This window comes from Rhea americana, unplaced genomic scaffold (genome assembly GCF_003343005.1).
Source record: "Rhea americana isolate MKP2758 unplaced genomic scaffold, rheAme1 scaffold_18, whole genome shotgun sequence".
In the NCBI taxonomy this organism is placed as follows: Eukaryota; Metazoa; Chordata; class Aves; order Rheiformes; family Rheidae; genus Rhea; species Rhea americana.
The window spans coordinates 6880092-6898285 of NW_028185927.1; the positions used below are offsets into that span (position 1 = coordinate 6880092).

At 40.6% G+C, this 18194-nt stretch overlaps 1 protein-coding gene and 1 long non-coding RNA gene across 3 annotated transcripts; one reads left to right on the forward strand and one right to left on the reverse strand.

The window, feature by feature from the left end:
- Positions 1-207: 207 nt before the first annotated feature.
- On the forward strand, positions 208-17582 carry ZNF410 (zinc finger protein 410). 2 transcript variants are annotated; one of them, XM_085301726.1, is made up of 10 exons: positions 208-290; positions 657-847; positions 9235-9370; positions 9669-9902; positions 10256-10447; positions 11358-11541; positions 12415-12596; positions 15021-15110; positions 16292-16417; positions 16967-17582. In XM_085301726.1, the coding sequence occupies exons 2-10, from the start codon at positions 815-817 to the stop codon at positions 17149-17151; spliced, it is 1362 nt and encodes a 453-aa protein (XP_085157852.1). In that variant the 5' UTR covers positions 208-290; positions 657-814; the 3' UTR covers positions 17152-17582. The 2 variants fall into 2 exon arrangements, with proteins under 2 accessions (XP_085157852.1, XP_085157853.1); XM_085301727.1 differs by having other exon boundaries at positions 11382-11541.
- Positions 289-5482, reverse strand: LOC146597660 (uncharacterized). Its single transcript, XR_014895460.1, has 3 exons — positions 5223-5482; positions 1448-2045; positions 289-396 (listed from the first exon to the last, which is right to left on the reverse strand). It is a non-coding gene; the product is annotated as an uncharacterized LOC146597660 (long non-coding RNA).
- Positions 17583-18194: the final 612 nt, after the last annotated feature.

Genomic DNA, 18194 nt, shown 5'->3' on the forward strand with positions numbered 1-18194 from the left:
CAGGGCCGCCGCCCCCCGCGGAGCCTCGGCCCCTCCGAGGGGGCCGGCCTGCCCCCCCCCCCGCGTTTGCGCCCCGCTCCGACCGTGTATTTTCATTTTTCCTCGTTGCCTAACAGAGAAGTTTCACGTATATCGGTATCGCGGGCGTGTCCGTGGGGTAACTTTTAAAGAGCAGCCGTGGGAAGGGTACCGACCTGCGTCCGCTCGTTGGGAGACTCCTGGGGAGAAACGGGGCGTTCGCCCTGACCGGTGGGGAAAGCAGAGGTTTCTTCGTGGCAGGCTGTACGCAGGTGGGCGTTTCTCCTTCGTCTGGGCAATCCCGCTGTCCTGMAGGTTGGGGATTCAGCCTCCTTGTCTCTCGTGCGTTCTGTGTGGTTTGCAGTTGATCCCCTAACACTTCCCAGGACAAACAACTTARCTGACAATTACATATTCCAAAGGGAATGTGGAAACTAGTCTTTGAAAATGAATTTCACAGTATTAGAATGTTATTCTTTTGCCTCAGTGATAATAGGAAGGAAGGAACATGGATAAGTGAGAGTTTTCCCTGCTCTTCAAGGTTTATTTTAAGCTTATTTGCAGCGCTCACTGACTTTTTTTGCTCAGTTTTCTTGGTTCCTGTTGCTTTATATCTCTTTTTTGTTTGTTTGTTTTAGGTTAAATTGAATACTTGTCCAACACAGCTTCTTGCAGGAAGACTGCCACACTGTTTTGCATTTAGGAAAACTGAGAATAAGCAGAGAGTAGTGTTCTCTCTGAATTCAAAAATTTGTGCCTTGCCGAGGACAGCTGCAGGAATCAGAAACTTGAATCAATGTTATCGGATGAGTTAGAATCCAAACCTGAGGTGAGCAATTATGAATAGGGCTTGGTTCACAGAGAAGTTTATTTTCAACGCTTAGGAAATGGTAAACTCAATGAACTTTTTCTGCTTAGATACTAATTCTCAGAATGTTTTAAGTGACATCTTCCAATGCTCTGTTTTGATTTGATTGGTAGAAGATTAAAGATCATTGCAATTCCCCCTCCCCCCCCCGTTTGAGTTTCAGCAAATACTTCTGCCTACTCTCAGGTTACATTATCTTTTTTTCCACTATTATAATGTTATATCTGTTAAAAGAATAAAATAAATTACTGTATTGACTACTTCTTTCCCTCARACAATATTGACATTACTTGTTTTAGGGGAGTTTGGATTATTCTAGTTACCTCAGCCAGTTCTGATTTTTAAAGCACTCATGCTTCTATTGACAAGTTGCCAGAAGTGATGGACTGTAACAGCCAGGGGACTCTGGTTGCTCGTGTATTTGGATGCACATGTGAAGGCTCGTGGTGCGTACCCAGCTAGGCACAAGTACATTAACACAAACAGGAGTATGGCACTTCTGGAAGTAAAAACAAACTGCATTCGCGTAAAACATGAACAAAAAGCTATACTCCTACTTACCCATCAATGAAGGCTTTAAGTTTATGGAAAATATGCATATCCTCAGTCACTTAGCTCACGTGGACACATTTTGGCAGTTCTCTCCAGTGTCCGTGAGGTCTGAAGTCCTTACAGTATCTGTGTCCAGGCCCAGATCTTTAATCCAGTCTCTGGCCAGGATCCTGGGTCTTTCCAGACTGTGGCTTCCTCCTGTTCACAGGCTAGTCTGACAAGAAATTTGCTAACATAATGCTCATTCATGGAGCTTGGAAAGTAGTTCGGAATAGGGTTTAAGACTGCTGTGATCAGACACCAAAGTGTCCCAATGAGCCTGATAATGTGTGACTGGCCTCTTCATCTCTCCCCTCTCTATTTTCCATGGTTGTTCCCTCAACTGTCTCTCCCTTTCCTTTGATCCTTCCCCTGAACATCTCAAACTTCTGCACATTCCTACAATCACTATTGCATCCAAAAATAAGTTTGTTCTTTCCTGTGAGATCAATTCTGGTAACTCAGGATGATTTTTTTTTTCTCGTCAGAGAGGAAATTTCTGGTTGAACCTCTTCCACATGGCACGTTGATCAGGGCTTCCAGAGTTCTGTTCTCTGTTGCCTGTTATCTGCAGTTTGTTAAAACAGACAAAACAATCCATTTTGTTACATTCAATATGCAGCTGTATCTGCATGTTTAATTCATTACTTCTCCCAGTTCTTGCCTTTGTCCTTTAGGCTGAATAGCCACTACCGAACTGTCCTTAATTTCTGCCCACTTAAAAGTGCTGCTCTCCTGGCTTTTATAGTTTTCAGTCTTACCTCTTCAGAGGGCTGCAGTCCTGGAGCAGAGGACTTAAGATTGCTGTGAGGTACCTTTTAGGGAAATTTGCAGGTCTAAATAGACTTGTTTTTGTCAAGTCTTCTGTTTCTTTTTCAGTTCATATGCAACATAGAAGATATCTTAAACAGGTGTTCTAAAGAGAATGATTGTTGTGCTGGTAACTCTCGACAGCTCGGGTGATTTAGTGATGTATTTTTTTCTTAATGGAGCAGCCAAAATCCATCCAGTCACACTATTCAGAAAGAGCAGCTGCAAGTTGGTAGTTTCTTTGTAGAAACTACTGTGTATAATCTTGGTTTGGGCTGTGAAGAGTTCCTTTTCTTCTCTTGTGGCTGATACCTCACAGTTATTGTTGAATTTTTTTGTAGTTCTGAATGGCAAAGTAGAGCACTTTGTTTCAGAAATAATCATGGAAATCTACCCACCCACAGACTGATTACCAGTGGCTAGGACAGTGAGAACGTGTTTTCCTCAAATGAGCTGTAAGTGGGCCTTTTTTTTCCCTGACTTGTTGAGTAATTTGTCCTGTTTTCCCATAGCATGGTTGCATTTCCTTCCCAGCAAACCCACAACAGTAAGCAGTCACTCTTCAGGAACAGGTCTCGTGTGAAAGCAGGTTGCAGGGAGCATCCTTTCCCATTGAGGAATACAGTTTAGAACGGAACATCTATCTTGCTTAAGGCCATTTGGTGCTAGGATTCATTTGCGCTGTGACTGACCCAGTCCCATACAGATTCTCTTTCTAGCTTTGATTGTGAAAGTTGACTGTTAAGTCATGTCATTTTCTGCTGCTTTGACCTGAAACTGGAAGGTACCTTCTTGCATCTTTCCCAAATAGCAGTTCAAGTTATCTCTGAAAGATAAGCCACGGCAACATAATATTCATAGTCACCACTGCTCTTTGATATCCTCTATCATGTGTGAAAGGGGTTCATTAAAAGCTAACTGTATGTGTACAAGTAGCATGCTAGGTCATATTATTTGAGGCACTATGGATGGACTGTGTAAGTTTCATTGCTACTGTAACTGTTTTTATCCCTAAAGTAGCCACCAATGTATGCCTAAGTGTTTAGTACTTGAAGAGAGGTGAATTCTCCATTGATTGCAAGTTACAAAGCTGCTTGGAGACAGTTTGTATGGGCAGGTGTGTCTGCTTTTTCTTCTGGTTTCTCTGCCTCCAAAGCTGTCTTGCCTGCATTCTGCAGGAGCTGATAAGATTTGCATTTTGCATGTTTTAAAGCTTTAGGGTGATTTGTTACAATAATTCCAGCCATGCTCGCTGCACAAATGCACCATAGCGTGCTTTCTGCCAGGACAGCTCCAGTACAATTAATCAAGCGAACTACAGCTCTGGTCGATAAATTGAATACGGCTGTTGAAAGGGAGATGGAGGAAGGTGTTTTAACCTTCCAGCCTTTCCTTTCTCTCCCTATCAGCACTTTATAGAGGGAGACTCTCCAAAGGGTGTTTGGGAGGAGGACGTCCCAGTTCCCAGCTGATAATCCTCCTGCCACCCACACACTTCTGTGCCAACCCTGATCTAGTAAACATTACTTTGATCTCTATTCTGCAGTGGTTCACTGGTTAAATTTAGAACAGTTCTAGTATCAGTTAAGAACATGGTCATTGCTGCTCTGAGTCTGGCGTGRCTCTCCAGATAGCAGGTAGGAAGATTAATCTGGACACTTAGCACTGGGCCAACCTTTGCCCCCACCCCCAACACAGAAAGATTAGAGGTGTCTGCTACTTCTTGGGCTCTGAATCATCTGATGGGCGTGGGCTGGTCTGTGGTGAGATACAAGCTTTAATCTGAGCCATCCCATATGCCCATATTTTCATTTGTTCTTCTAAGGTGTATTTTTTAAAATATCTGTAGGAGAGGTTTCCAGTTCTTTAAAGAGATTTTTGTTTTTTTTCCTTTCTCTCAGGTCAGGGATGTTATCAGAGCCTACTTGGTAATGTGAGCAAACTGTACCACCTGCAGTGTTACACCAAAACCGATAGACCTTGGGGGTCATTTCTTGTTGGTGGCTGACATCTCAACCATCTTTTGTTGATTGTGAGGGCTAACAATTACTTGCTTAGTGACAAGAGCCAAGGACTATTTTACGTTTTTAGTAGCTTTACCATTTACATTATTACAGCATTTCCAGGGTTAAGTAGTGTTTCAGTAGAAGGAGTTTAAGGAAGGCATATTGAAGAAGGTGGTATGGCAGAACCCCAAAAGTCAAATTGCTCATAGGAACATGGAGCTGAAATTTTGCTCATTTTGTTCCTCCCCAGGGTTCATAGATTCTCTCTGTACAACTCCCATGTGGCTTGTAAAGTTTGAATCTCTAAGTTGAGTATGTCCTTTTGCAATTCGTCAATATCAGATTTTTTTTAATAGAGATTGGCTATAAAGTAAAGCCAACTTAAAACTCATTGCTTTTGTGGTTTGTTACTATTCTGTCCGTTCAGTTCCCTAACTATTCTTCTTCAGGTGCCCCCAAAATGTCCTAAGGATTTAGTTACAAATTCTAACGCTTTGGGCATGTTTGCAGAAGGTTCAGCCCCCTCCTTGCACAGGGATTTTATACCTGCCATCTTGGGAATACTTACTGCCTCTTTGGATCCTGTTTGTGATGCCAGATAYTATGTGGTTGTCCAATCTGATGGGCTGCAGAATCCAGGAGACGCCTCCTCTGCTAGTCCTCTTGATAAGAGACCACTGGACTGTTCCCACCCCAGCCAGGAGCAATGCTGAGCCTGAATTGCAGGGATGCTCCCATGCAGGCCCAGCCAGTACAGACATGGCTGCCCATAAAGATTAACACAGGCAGGAGGACAGTACCTTCACAGGCACCCACATAAAACATGAAAGACCACAGATGGCCTAAGCCCATTCTACTCTCTAGGTAATCGGGCTCGAAGTTCACCAGCATATCACGCGTGCCCTCACTCACCTCACATGCATACTTACGTTCATGGATCTCTCCGGTTTCCACCCTGCACCTTCCAGTGTCCGTGCCTAGGCCTTGGGCTTTTTAATCCAGTCTCTGGCCAGAATTTTGGCTCTTTCCAAACTGTGGTTTCTAGTGCAAGCTGAAGTTCGCTAACTGAACACAGTTATTCAGAAACTATTTAGGAACAGCGTTTAGTAAGATGATGAGATGGACTGCAGCGCCCAGGCACAGCAGCATGCTGACCAGCAACTTGCTAACACGTGGTCAGCCCCTTTTATCCCCCTCTTCCTGTTTTCCATGGTTGTTCCGCCCCTAACTACCTTGATCCCTCCCTTTCTCCTGCCTTTAACCCTTCCCCTAAACATCCCATAAGTTTTTCACACTCCCATCTTAAGACTACCCGTAATAAGTTTTACCAAGTCCCACAATTTCCCTCCGTCGCGTTATGACTTTGCTCTTTCCTATGAGACCCTTCTAGTAACTGGCGATACGTTTTCTAATCGTCTCCGAAGTTCCTGGTTGAATCTCTTAAAGGTTGCGCTCCGCGGTCCCTGTAAGGCCCACGCATCCATGCCCCAGGAGTTCTGGTCTTTGTTGCTCTCTTACYGGCAGTTCATTAGAGTTTGTGTATCTATGTTTAATTTATTACCTCTCGTGCTTCTTGTCGTTGTCTTTTACAGTGTATAGCCGATTGTCTAGTGTCCTAACAATTTATTTTTTGCTAAACCAGTTGCAAAAGCAAATTAGAAGGAACTTAAACCAGTGTACGGTTTTTGTAATGATTTTTCTTCCAGTATCTACAGTTGCTGTAGTTGTCACACAGGTATTAAATGATTTTAAACATGAAGAGAGGTTTCTGAAAATACTTAGCTATTGAGATGCAACTGTCACATGAAAAGTTGTATTTTCRTATAATTATTTAGTGTAGAGATGAGAGTATATTTGGTGATTTGGTTTGATTTAATTTATGAGAAGGATTTTTTTTAATTATATTTTTTAATAGTGAGGGAGATGCATGTCCTTTTATTTGCTACTGCTTCTTTTACCCCTGCTGAGTCTCTATATAGCTTGATATTAATTTACAACGAAAGTAAAAAGGCTTCCTTTCTTTTCAGGGATCCTTTTGTGGTTGCTACCTTTTGTTTTTCCCTCCTGGTTTAGTTTTGCTGTGTATTAGTGGAGGGTTTGAAGCAAAAGCTTTCCTGTTGCAGGTCAAAGTTTTGTTTAAAGCATTATGTATAAAAATAGAAGATAAAAGAATCCATTAAAATGTATATTACATGGCTGAGCAGGTAGCAGTAAGGATCACAGACAGTATTTAAATGAAATGTAATTCAGTAATTTAGAGTCATTTTGCTGCACACATTTGTTAGTCCCATTTCTCTTTCTTTTTGTGGCTTTCCTTTGTTACTCCTCTCTCCCTTCTTTTTCTTCTCCTGACACATTTTAAATTAGAACGCAAGTCTCTGGGGAGAGACTGTCCCTTATTGCCTATGTGGTTTTTGAGAACATCACTCAGGGCCATTAAGGCCTGCTGGTGTGCTCAGGACCCTGAGCACAGTATCTCCTAGAGGCAGATGTGTTTGAGGAAGCATCAGTATTTCCGGTGTTTTCATGACAGGAAATGGGCACAAGAAATTAGAACCCAAAATATGAAGTGCCCTCTTGTTTTCTTCAGTTTCTTCSACTAAATGCACCTGGTCCTGATGTAGCAAAGGTTCAAAATGCTGATATTCGCTATAGAAATTATTTGGAATTGGTTGCTCAGCAGTTTTAAAAGTTAATCTCCGAGGCAGTCATAGCATCCACATATGAAATAATGATTAGTGACTGCTTTTCTTTTTTAATGGTCTTGTGATTTAATTCAACAGATTAGACCATTTGTCTTTTTCCCCTCAGTCCCTTTTGACAGTGATGAACCTTCTCATTGCACAGAGAATGCTGCCTGGGCTCTCTGAGAATAGATATTAAAAATGTGTCAAAATCAGGGTGATAGCTTTTGAATGCCTATCTTGTACAATTTTCTTTTTAAGTGCCAAAGATGAAGAAATTTCAATGCATACAGTTGTTTGCTAGACAGCCTAGAATGCAGGATCTTTTTATGCAGGGTTTTACTAGAGATAAGGAGCGGTGATTTAAGGGTTGGTTTGGGTGCATTGTTATTTTTTAATATTCCTTTTATCCATGCTCTTCAAAGTATTTTGAGAATGTGAGTATAAGGGTAAGTCTGTTTGGCAGAGTTTATAAGCCGAATGAAGAGGGGTTTGAGAGGCATATTTTTCTGAAACATGGAATCTTCATCTAGATCTGTCAGAAATTACCTTTTCTAGTTCTCCAGAGTTTCAATTCCATACAGGAGAGGGATTTGAGACTATGTATATGTATGTGAAAAAAAAGGCTTGTGGAGTAGACAGAAGAAATACTTCAGTAATTTCATTATAAAAGTTGGGATGTGCATCTCCTAATTACCAGCATAATGTTAAATCAGCACGGTGTTAAATCAGACTATTTTAATAGGGACTGTTGTGGCACTGGTAACAGGAAGGGAAAAAAAAAAAGTGTTTTTTGTGTCCATGCTTTGGAGGTGAAGCTAAAAACTCTTATTTTGGAGTGGTTCCAGAGGCTTAGAGCGGCCCAGGATCACATCCGTCACTGTAGCAAAAGCTTGAACTTTGAGATGTTGGGGGGGGAGAGAATGGGTAAACAAAGTACATGCTTTGCTGCGCTGAACCTGGCCTCGTATGTTTAGACTTTGAGGGGGCTGGAAAAGCACTCCTATGCTTGTATTTTTTCCAAATTTTAGGTTACTTTTTGGTATTTCAAGATTTCTAGGAGTTAGCCAGAAGTACTTTTTACGTTGGCATTGCTGACTGAGGCTAAGGATAGCTGAGTCTGTTAAACTGAATGACCTGGGCATTTCTCACCTCCTGGGTCCGTGGAGATGAGGGCTCTGCCCTGCTTCTGTGCCCAGGTCCAGCCAGTAGTGCGGTTTAGCGCAGTTTTCAGCTGGGCACACGCAGGCTGTGCAGATGGGGCTCAGGACGGACACAGTAACACGGGACGGTAGTTGCTTTTCCCCCGAATACAAACAGCACAAATAGGCTGATCCTGCTTCTGAGAATTGGTGCTTAGAGGAAACCTTCTTTCGTGGGTTTCGCCAATATTTGGCCCCAGGCTGCTCATCCAGCTTGTCACCTTGTAGGCTTGAGATTTGCTAGTGCTTCACGCAGACTACAGGCACAATCACGCAGGAAATGGTTTGGAATAGCATTTAACAAGAATTCCAAACAGTCTCCCAAATCTCTTGTTCAGTCCCAAATTGTTCCCCAGGGAATGCATCCCAGAATAAACCCTGTATCCCTTTATGCAGTAATGCCCCCTAGTTTGCATAGCATCCTGGAAAGGTTCTTCTGCTGGATCCTCTCAGCGGGTGGGTTTCACACCAGGGACAATGGCTTCAGTTGTGCCCCCTTGATGGTTTTAGGAGTAGCTGATTTGGGTGGATTAGGCYGTCTCCCTTCCCAGCTTGTCAGCCCATCTTCTTCCTCTGATCATTATCTGCCTATTTTTGAATAGCCACTAGTCTTTCTCTACCTTTTTTATTTAAAAGGCTGACTTTTTTTCGGTAAAGTGTTGAAAGACAGTAATTATACAAAATACCTGAGTCAAAGGCTGAGCATGGAGAACATTTACTTGGAAGCTTAGAGCATAGTAAAGTATCAAGCAAATAAACCAGGAATTAAAAGGAAAATATGAGGTAGCTTATGTAGGTTTCAGTGTAGTCTGCAATGATCGAGAGTTAATTTGTATGTTAAAGAAATAACAATTTTATAAGTATTTCACAGATGACAAATGCAAGTGGTATATTCTTGGTCATTGATAAAAGTTAAAAAGCTTGCATTTACTTTTGAGTTTATTAGATTACATTCTTTGTCTCTTACAAGACAGTACGAGCTAATGGAGTGGGTTTAGTGCCTTTTTCAAATGACTTATGCTACTCTTGAACTGATCTTCAGTATCTCCTTTCAGCTGCTGGTTCAGTTTGTTCAGAATACTTCTATTCCACTGGGGCAAGGGCTGGTGGAATCGGAACCAAAAGACATCACCTGTCTTTCTCTCCTTCCTGTTACCGAGACCTCAGAATGCAACAGGCTGATGTTGCCAGGTAAGATCTATGGAGCAGATCTTTGTGGGTGTGTCATTTATACAGCTGTCCTTAACGCGGCACTGTGGCACGCGTCTTCCCTGCCTCTTGCTGATAAGGCATTCCAGTGATGGAGGAAAGAGTTCAGAAGGATGGCTGAAACTTTTCTCATTTAATGATGAAGTTTGGTTAGATAGAAAATTCCTTCCTCCTCCTAGCTCTCTCATGTTTTAATTGTTTTTACTAGAAAAATAACTTCTTAAGTATCTTTTAGTCATTGTATACTTTTTATTTTCTCTGATTTTACTTTCTTCACTAGATGATGAAAGAGATCTCACTTCTCCAAGTCACTCTAATTCTTCCAAAGATGTTTCTTCATCTGCTGTCTTGAGAAGCCTCCAGGTAAATGTGGGCCCTGATGGAGAGGAAACGAGGGCACAGAATGTACAGAAACCATCTGAGCTTCTGCCAACTTCAGAGACTTCCAGTTTATTGCAAGACCTCCAGCCTAGTGACAGCACTTCATTTATTCTTCTCAACCTAACAAGAGCAGGTAATTCTCCTTCTGTTTGTTATCTGGCTGGATGTGTCTCAGACAGCAGAATGCAGGAGATACAAGTACATCTCTGTCTCTGCTGCTTATGAAGGGGAGAGATCACAAAATTTGCTGGGCATTATTGAGTCTGTCAGGAGCATTTAACTATCAGCAGCTTCCTACAATACAAAGGTCAGTGAATACTTTTTTAGTGCAGATGCTGCATCTTGTACCATGAACTCTAACCTCTGTGAAGCAGAAAAAATTGCCCTCTGTTGTACTGCCCTCCTGTTTCATGAAGTTGTCTCTCTTTTTTTTGTTTGTTTTGTTTTGGTTTTGTTTTGTTTTGGTTTTGTTTGTTTGTTTTTTAGGGCTGGGGTCTCCAGCTGAACACCTGGTGTTTGTTCAAGATGAAGCAGAAGATTCTGGGAATGACTTTCTCTCTCATGATAGCACAGACAGCAGTACCCCATGGTTCCTTCGAGTGCAAGAATTGGCCCATGACAGTTTAATTGCTGCCACTCGGGCACAGCTCGCTAAGAATGCCAAAGCAAGCAATAATGGTAGGAAATCTCCTGATTTTGTCTCAAAAGTTGAATATTCTGTACAAGGTCCCTAGTTTCAGCTATAGTTACTTGTTTGTTTGTAGAATAGCCAATGAATTATATAAAGTTGTGAAGTCAGTTCAGTAGTTTGAGTTTAGGGAAGTTCATTAATTTAATATCTCAGCTGATTCTTTCTTTCTCTCCCTCTTGCTTATAACCTATTATAATGTGTCCTGAAGTTATCAGTGACAGAATCATGCAGAACAACTACTTAATTTTTCTATAATATATGTAGGCTCCTGAATTTTTTTTCAGGGAGCAAGCTGTGGTAGAAGCAGCAGTTCTCTTGCAGTCCTGTTCTCTGGTGTACGTAAAGAGTATCTTTAACTGCAACTCTTATCCAGCTGCAGCTCTTTGTATTTCAACTTGTATTTTCAGTTTCAAGTCTCTATTTTTAATGCATATTATATTTCATACTTTTTCTTCTTAGCTCCACTAGGTTTGGAGATCAGCTTTCTAGGATATACTTATTTGGACTTAGTCACGTGCTTTAGGAATTATTATTTCAGTAAAGAATTGCAATCAAATGCGGTATCTCTTTTTTAGCTAAGAGCTTTCAAAATATAGTTATCCTGACTGATATTTAAGACTGGATGATTGATACTGATACACCATTTTTCTGTTTTCTGATGAATTGGCTTTATATTGTTCCTGTGATAATACTCAGTTTATGGGAGTAAGGGAATAGTTTATGGGCCTGGAAAAGTTCGTGAATGTTTCTGATCCCTCTTATGGCCTGGATAGCAGGATATAGGGCATGGTGAACTATTAGTAAGCAGGAGCCTCTCTGCCTTACAGACATACGTCATATATGATGCTGTTTTTATCTATTAAATTTGATAAATTATAGTAATCTGTCTCCTTTTAGATTTTGGTGGGCTTTTTCTTCCAGGTGAAAATGTTCATCTTTGCTCAGGAGATGGGCAGCCAAAAGACTCTAGCCCCATTCCTCATTTATCTCGTGTGGAAAGGAAGCTGAAATGCACAGTTGAAGGCTGCGATCGGACGTTTGTGTGGCCAGCTCACTTCAAATATCATCTAAAAACACACCGGTGAGCAGAAAGAGCTGTATGTTGTCGTGAGTTTGCAAAAGCATGCTGTGTATGTGGGATAGTATTGGTTTACAACGTCAGCAAGTTGTGAAAACCTGGTGTTACTCTTGGAAATTGTAAGGCTGTTGCTTTCTTTCATTCAGTTATGTTGAAACACCTTACCCAAATTTAGATTATTTCTGCAGGTCCTTGTTAATACTGGATTTAGAACATTTATATTTTTACAAGTGCTCAGTAAAGATAATTAACTACCACCATGTACATTCATTACTTCCGTAGTACAATGAACATTAGAAGTTGTGGGATGGTGTCATATTTTTATATATCTTTGAAAAAATCTGCTTGTTCTAATAAAGGACCATAATCTCTTCTACCTGAAAAATCACTCATCTTTCAGGTAAATTGTAGACAGCTTGCTGCTCTCTACAAATGAGCATTTATTGAAAAGTGTGAGGAACTCCAAGCGATGTGAACCTATCACCTTGCCCTGAGGCAGGGCTATCAAAAACTGTGTGTACTGTATGTACAGTAACAATCATTTTTGAATCTCCAGTGACTGAAATTCCACAAGCTTCCTATATAATCTATTGCAGTGCTTTACTAAATCTCTCTGGATAGGCAATTGGCCATGTAATAGGATGAAAAGGTTTGACATATCTGAATGATTTCTTCCAGTGGAGTACCCAGACTCTGGCTTTATGGTAGTTCCCTAGGACTGATTTAGGCCCCTCACTTCAACTGAGTCGCCTCATTTTTGGATATAATTCATAATATACTTTGCCTTTTTATTTAATCAAAAACAAGAAATAGGTCGTTCATGAAAAAGTATGTTGCAGTAGCAGCTTATGAAACAGCTGTGTTGTTGCTTTCCAGGAATGATCGCTCCTTCACCTGCCCAGCAGAAGGCTGTGGAAAAAGTTTCTATGTCTTGCAGAGGCTGAAGGTGCACATGAGAACTCACAATGGTGAAAAACCGTTTGTGTGCACGGAGCTGGGCTGTGGGAAACAGTTCACAACAGCTGGAAATCTGAAGAACCACCTACGAATTCACACTGGTGTGTTTTAGACCTCACCTATTTGTGGTCCGCAGAGATGGGGTTTTTACTGAGGAAAAAACACTCCAGCCTTCAGCCTCAAACTTTGTGAATATTATGCTCATATATCTCTGACCTTCGTTAGTGTCTGTTTCCTATCAATTCACACTGCTCTATCAGTGAAATCAAACAACTGCTTCCCCTTTTACTATTCCCTATAATTTCATACAGGTTTCATCCTTCAGATACTGTATGATGATGTTGTGATCCTACTCTTACATGCATGCTCTGAATATTTCCTTCCCTTCCCTGCCCCGGTTGTTTGATTTGAGGGAGTGTTTTGTTTTTGGGGAGAAACTAGATTGTTCCCAAGGGAATAGTCAGTGAACACCACTGTTGTAAGTATTTTCAAAAGAAAGCTATTTTTAAGTTCCCGAGAAGCACAGTAGCTTAGATATTTTTTTCCAATGTAGAGTCTTGAACTCACAGTCATAGCTGGGCTGACATCTGGCTGAATCTTGACTACCTTATGTTACTTATGCTGCTTGTARAATGACTACATTTGAAAGTTTGGGGAAGTGAGGAATACAGTGGAATGAGTATCAAAAAATATAGCAGCAAAGTCTAATAGAAAAAGGCAATGGTTAGAATAAAGTATTTTGGCACGCAAACTGCTCTGTGCTAATGTTGGTCAGGGATGTTGCCATATGCTGGAGCCTATGTACCCTAACTCATGCTCAGCTTTTTATATTAAATAAAACAAGAACCTTTATTCCATAGTGCTGTATTTTATATGTGGTTTGTTTATGCTGTCTTCTCTGCGGAATTTGATCCTGCCTTCTCAATACTTACGGAAGTTGGTATATTGGCCAAAGCCTTGAGAACTGCATTAAGTCTTTTAGGTGTTTTTATCCCAAAATCCAGAAAGGCATACAAGTTCCAGCTGAAATAATCAGAAATTTAATAGTCAGCAAAGTTGACAATGAACATTCCTGATTTGTTTGTTTGGTTGGTTGTTTTTTTTAAAAGCCTCAGAGTTATCATTACCACTGAAATAAAAGTCCAGTTCAGGCCTCCCAGAATATTATTAGAGATACCCTGGTGGCCCAGGAAAGTAGCATTGCATTACAGTTGTTTAAGATTTCCAAATAACCTGCACAACTAGGCGAGCACAAGGCATCCCTAGTAAAACAAAATCTCAGATTATGTGGGCTGCTAACACCTATGTATGTTTTCTGCCTTATTTAGCACTACCATATGCTATGTACTTTGTAGATTATATATGGAATGAGGTTGCTATTTTAAATAAGTTGAAGTTTAGCTAGAGAACACATGGTTTGTGGGCAGATGTTGGGATGTAGTTAAAAATTATATATGCCAATAGTAAATTTTTGCATATGTGGTTGCAACAGCCATATTTTATACTCAGCTTTCTTTTGCACTTAAAGCTCCCAGCCACAGCATGGGTGAAGCTGGCAGGCCCAGCTGATACATGCCCAATCCTCCATGGTAGAATGTGTTCTGCAGTCAATGGAGTACTTGTTTCTGATGGAGCAGAAGATTACTTCAAAAGAACTGTATATCTGGCAGACACAATAGAAATAGCTAAAACATCTTGCTTAATCTCCTATGGAATATATCCAGCAGGACTTGCTGTAACTCTGCTATAGTAGTCCAGCTAAAGACTTGAAATCATACTGTTAAACATGGTGTATTGAGTTCTTTAGTGTGATGTTGCAAGCAACAGTTAGCTTTAGTTTTATTTCAGGCTTTATTAAAAGGGGATTTAGAGCAGGTTAATAATATCACATTGCATTGGTGAGGTCATCTACTGATTTATTATCATTTAGTCAAATACCAAAATAGCTGTAGAGATTCATGTAAGTCACAAGTTTCTGCCTACGAAAATAAATTGTGCCTTGAATTACTGTTCCTCCACAGATGCATATAAATGACTGATACCTCTCTTGCAGGTTTCTGTGGTGGTCAGCCTGTTCAGAAATCAGGTGTACAATCTGAAATGAAGGGAAATATAGTTAACGGGATTTTGGACCCTTAGAGGCAGAAAGGGAGCAGAGTCCTGGGAGTGTGTGAAGCAGAGAGCTGTTTGATAAGAGCTACATGTAAATGACATACTGTGTTCCAGGTACTTTTGTATTACTCCCTTGGTATTTATGTACCAGGAGAATTTGTTCAGAAATAGAGGACCCTGGCCTGCCTTTCTGTGAATGATGACCTTTCTGAAAGAATTTTCGTTATTCCCTCTTGAAAGCTGATGAAGAGAATGCTTTAAAAGCCTTAGGAAGAGCATGTGTCGTTTTTGTTGAACTTCAGTGCATGTAAGGCCAAAAGGAAGAACTGAGTAGAGATCTTCAGACTCTTCTCAGGCACTTGGATCCCAAGTTAAGATCCAAAAGTCTATAAGATTTTTTTTTTCCCTTGTAGGAGAGAAACCATTTCTGTGTGAGGCACAGGGATGTGGTCGCTCCTTTGCTGAATACTCCAGCCTTCGGAAACATTTGGTTGTCCATTCAGGTAGGAGCCTTCATATGACATGCTAAGACCTAGCTGAGAAAAGATCTTTACCACAGGATTTTGATTTGACTTTTTCTTGAAAAAGTCCCCTGTTTTCTACAGAACTTTTGGTCCTATTGTTTCACCACTTGCTCTATGGTTCTTGCAGCCTGTAATTTTTAATCTTTGCTGGTCTTTCTGTAGCCATTTTCCTCGAACATCATTCTACATCTCATGATTCTAGATTCCAATTACAACAAATTTTTATTTATTTATTAAATAAAGAATGTTTCTAAAATGTCAGGAAGTTGTATATCTATTTCATAGCTACCATTTTTTTATTTAAAAGACAGAATCTAACACATCTTTACTCTCAATCATTCCATTTGAAATCTTTCATGAGTGAGTTTCTGCCACAGGCAGGGATTTTTTTTATATAGATATATAGTACATATTTGTAATTGGACAAAACATTAGATGGGAATTTCATGAGTGCAAAATCTGTTCCAAAGGTGCTGCCTTCCGTTCTGGTTGAGCTATCTTAAATGTCATCAGCACGTCATAAGTGTGCCTTGCTTGGGAAAGGGAAAAACTTGCTTGGATAGCAACTTTTGGGACTACCTCAGATCTCTGTGCTTTTTCTTCCCTGTCTCCTTGGCTTCTGCACCGTAAGCTTGCACTTATCAACCAACAAAATAGCATGTTGTATTGGGAAAATGACAGTGCTCTGTAAAATGAGAAGCCCTTCACAATGACAACTCACAGTCCAGTCTACACTTAGTAACATAAACCAAATGCTTTAGTTTTTGTGTGTGATAGGAGGAGATGGCTCCCCTCTGCTTGCTTGCTTTTAGTCAGTTTATATTCCCGGTGTGAGACCTCAAATCTTTCCATGTTCCTGAGTAAGAGATTCCAAGTAGCTCATTCTCTTTCATAAATCAGATTTGAAGACTTTGTTACTCTTCAGCCCTGAGTTTTCCAACACTCAGCAATGTTGGTATCTGAAACTCTTCTGTTCTGGACGTTTACTTCTCTCTGGGAAGCAGGAATAGTTCTCACCTGAATTTGCACTGATAATTTGCACCAATAGTGTCAATGGCCATTTCAAAACTGCCTTACTTTATTATTGGCTCCTTTGTTGATGAGATCTTTATTGCCAATTTGGTAATTCTTAGAAATTTTTTTTCCTCTTTTTCTCCAAGGAGTGAAGCCCCATCAGTGCCAAATCTGTGGGAAGACATTTTCCCAGAGCGGTAGCAGAAATGTGCATATGAGGAAACACCACTCCCGAATCGGAACAGCTGGCAGCAGAGAGCGAGAACAGCCAGGTAAGGAGAGGAAGGTATTCTCTATGGGGAAGGAACTGGTGGATGGTCGGGAAGAAGGGAAGACGTCTGTCCTGAGAATAAGAGAGTAGAAGCTGAATACATTTTTTGTCTTGGAGATGAGGATGGATTACTATCAGGGAGAGATCTCCCCTTGTCTAAGGTAGAAAACAAAGGTATTTTTCTGTATTATGGTCAAGGGCAGATAGATTTATTGTTTTCAAAATTAACTTGTATCTGATGTCTTTTTTTACATGGAATTTGTGCCCTTCATAATACTTTCTTGTTGTAACAAGCCTGGTTTTTATGCTATGTGAATTATTTAAACAGAAGGGCAAGCCTGCATCAAATCCTGCCATATTAAGGCTCAAAACAATCGATATAGGAGTTGCCACTCGCTGGAGTGGCAGATGCCCTAAGACTAGGAGCTAATAAAGTAGGTGCTTAGGGAAGAAGTGTATGTGACTTGGAGGGGAAAAGGTAAGGAATTGTAGTAGATGATGCAGTATCATTTCATCACAAGAATTTTGTTTTACCCTATTTTCACAATAGAGTCACTGATGGGGAGCAGTTTGCTGGAAGAATCTACAGTGCATAGTAAGAATCTCATCTCCATGAACTCTCAGCCTAGCCTCGGGGTTGAGTCTCTGCACTTGCCAGATACTGAGTCTATTATTGGAGTGGAGGAGGGTGAGACCAGCTGCTCTTTTTTCCGCCCTCTTATATGTGGTGACTGAAATGGGATTGATCATTCCTCCTAGAGGCTCACCGTGTTGCAGTGGGATGAGTGAACATTGCTTTTACTGTGCACAGCGGGGGTGGGTAAATGAAGAATGAATCATAAAACTGGAGTTGGAGCAGACCTACTGGACCAAGTTTCTCTCTTGCAGAGCTTCAGAAGTGAAGTCTGCTGCTTAGGTGTCATTTAGCCCATGTTGTGGAACGCCATTTCAAAACTGTTACTGCAGTCCATTCTCTTAAAGCCTAAAGCGTTTGCATTGCTGGGGCACATAGGAGCTCCAGTTAAGGACCAGGACCTCGTTGTGTACCAACACTGAGTATCTTGAGTAACAGGCCTTCCATCCTTTATCTTCAGAGACTATATTCTAATACATCTCACTGTCAGAAGCTGATTTAATATCTGAAATAAATGTACTACTCAATATCATTTAATTACATTTGCTGTGTTCTTTTTCTGCTTTCTTCAGTCACTTTTCCCCAAAATTTGTTTGGTGTTTCAGTTTCTTTAAATTGGTCTACTTGTAGACGTTTTGAATTTTTCTGAACTTGAAGGCTTTCTTCAGAATTAACATTATTAAGAATGCAAAGTTTTGCTAGGATACTGTGCATCTATAATGGCTCTTATGTAAAGAGGATGCTCTGAGTTTACACTGATCCCCAGCTGAACGTAAAGGTGCTGCTGTTGATAAAGGTATTGCAATTTGGAGGTTCTTGCAGTAGCTCTATCACCTGCCTGTGAGTCTGGACCTGATGTGGTTTTGCCACCATCTCATCACTTGATCAGCCCCTTAACCGGGAGATGTCCCAGTGAGATGTCCCCTTTACTAGAGTTATTTTTATAGGTCAGCTGAACAGGCTGTAATTCTTTCAACTAAAAATAACAAAATATTTCAGTGTGATACTAAATTTGAGAACAAAAGTGGAAAATCTTTATTTCCATACAATTTTCTGAAATATATTAAGGGAATAAAAATAAGAAATGTAATCCTACTTTCAGAACAACACTTTGTTTATCCAGATGATAGCAAGTTTCAGTGAC

Coding starts and splice junctions, on each gene's coding strand:
- ZNF410 (XM_085301726.1), top strand. CDS start 815: ATGTTATCGGATGAGTTAGAATCCAAACCTGAG. Junction 9,371..9,668: donor CAACAGGCTGATGTTGCCAG/GTAAGATCTATG, acceptor TTTCTTCACTAG/ATGATGAAAGAGATCTCACT. Junction 10,448..11,357: donor TGCCAAAGCAAGCAATAATG/GTAGGAAATCTC, acceptor GTCTCCTTTTAG/ATTTTGGTGGGCTTTTTCTT.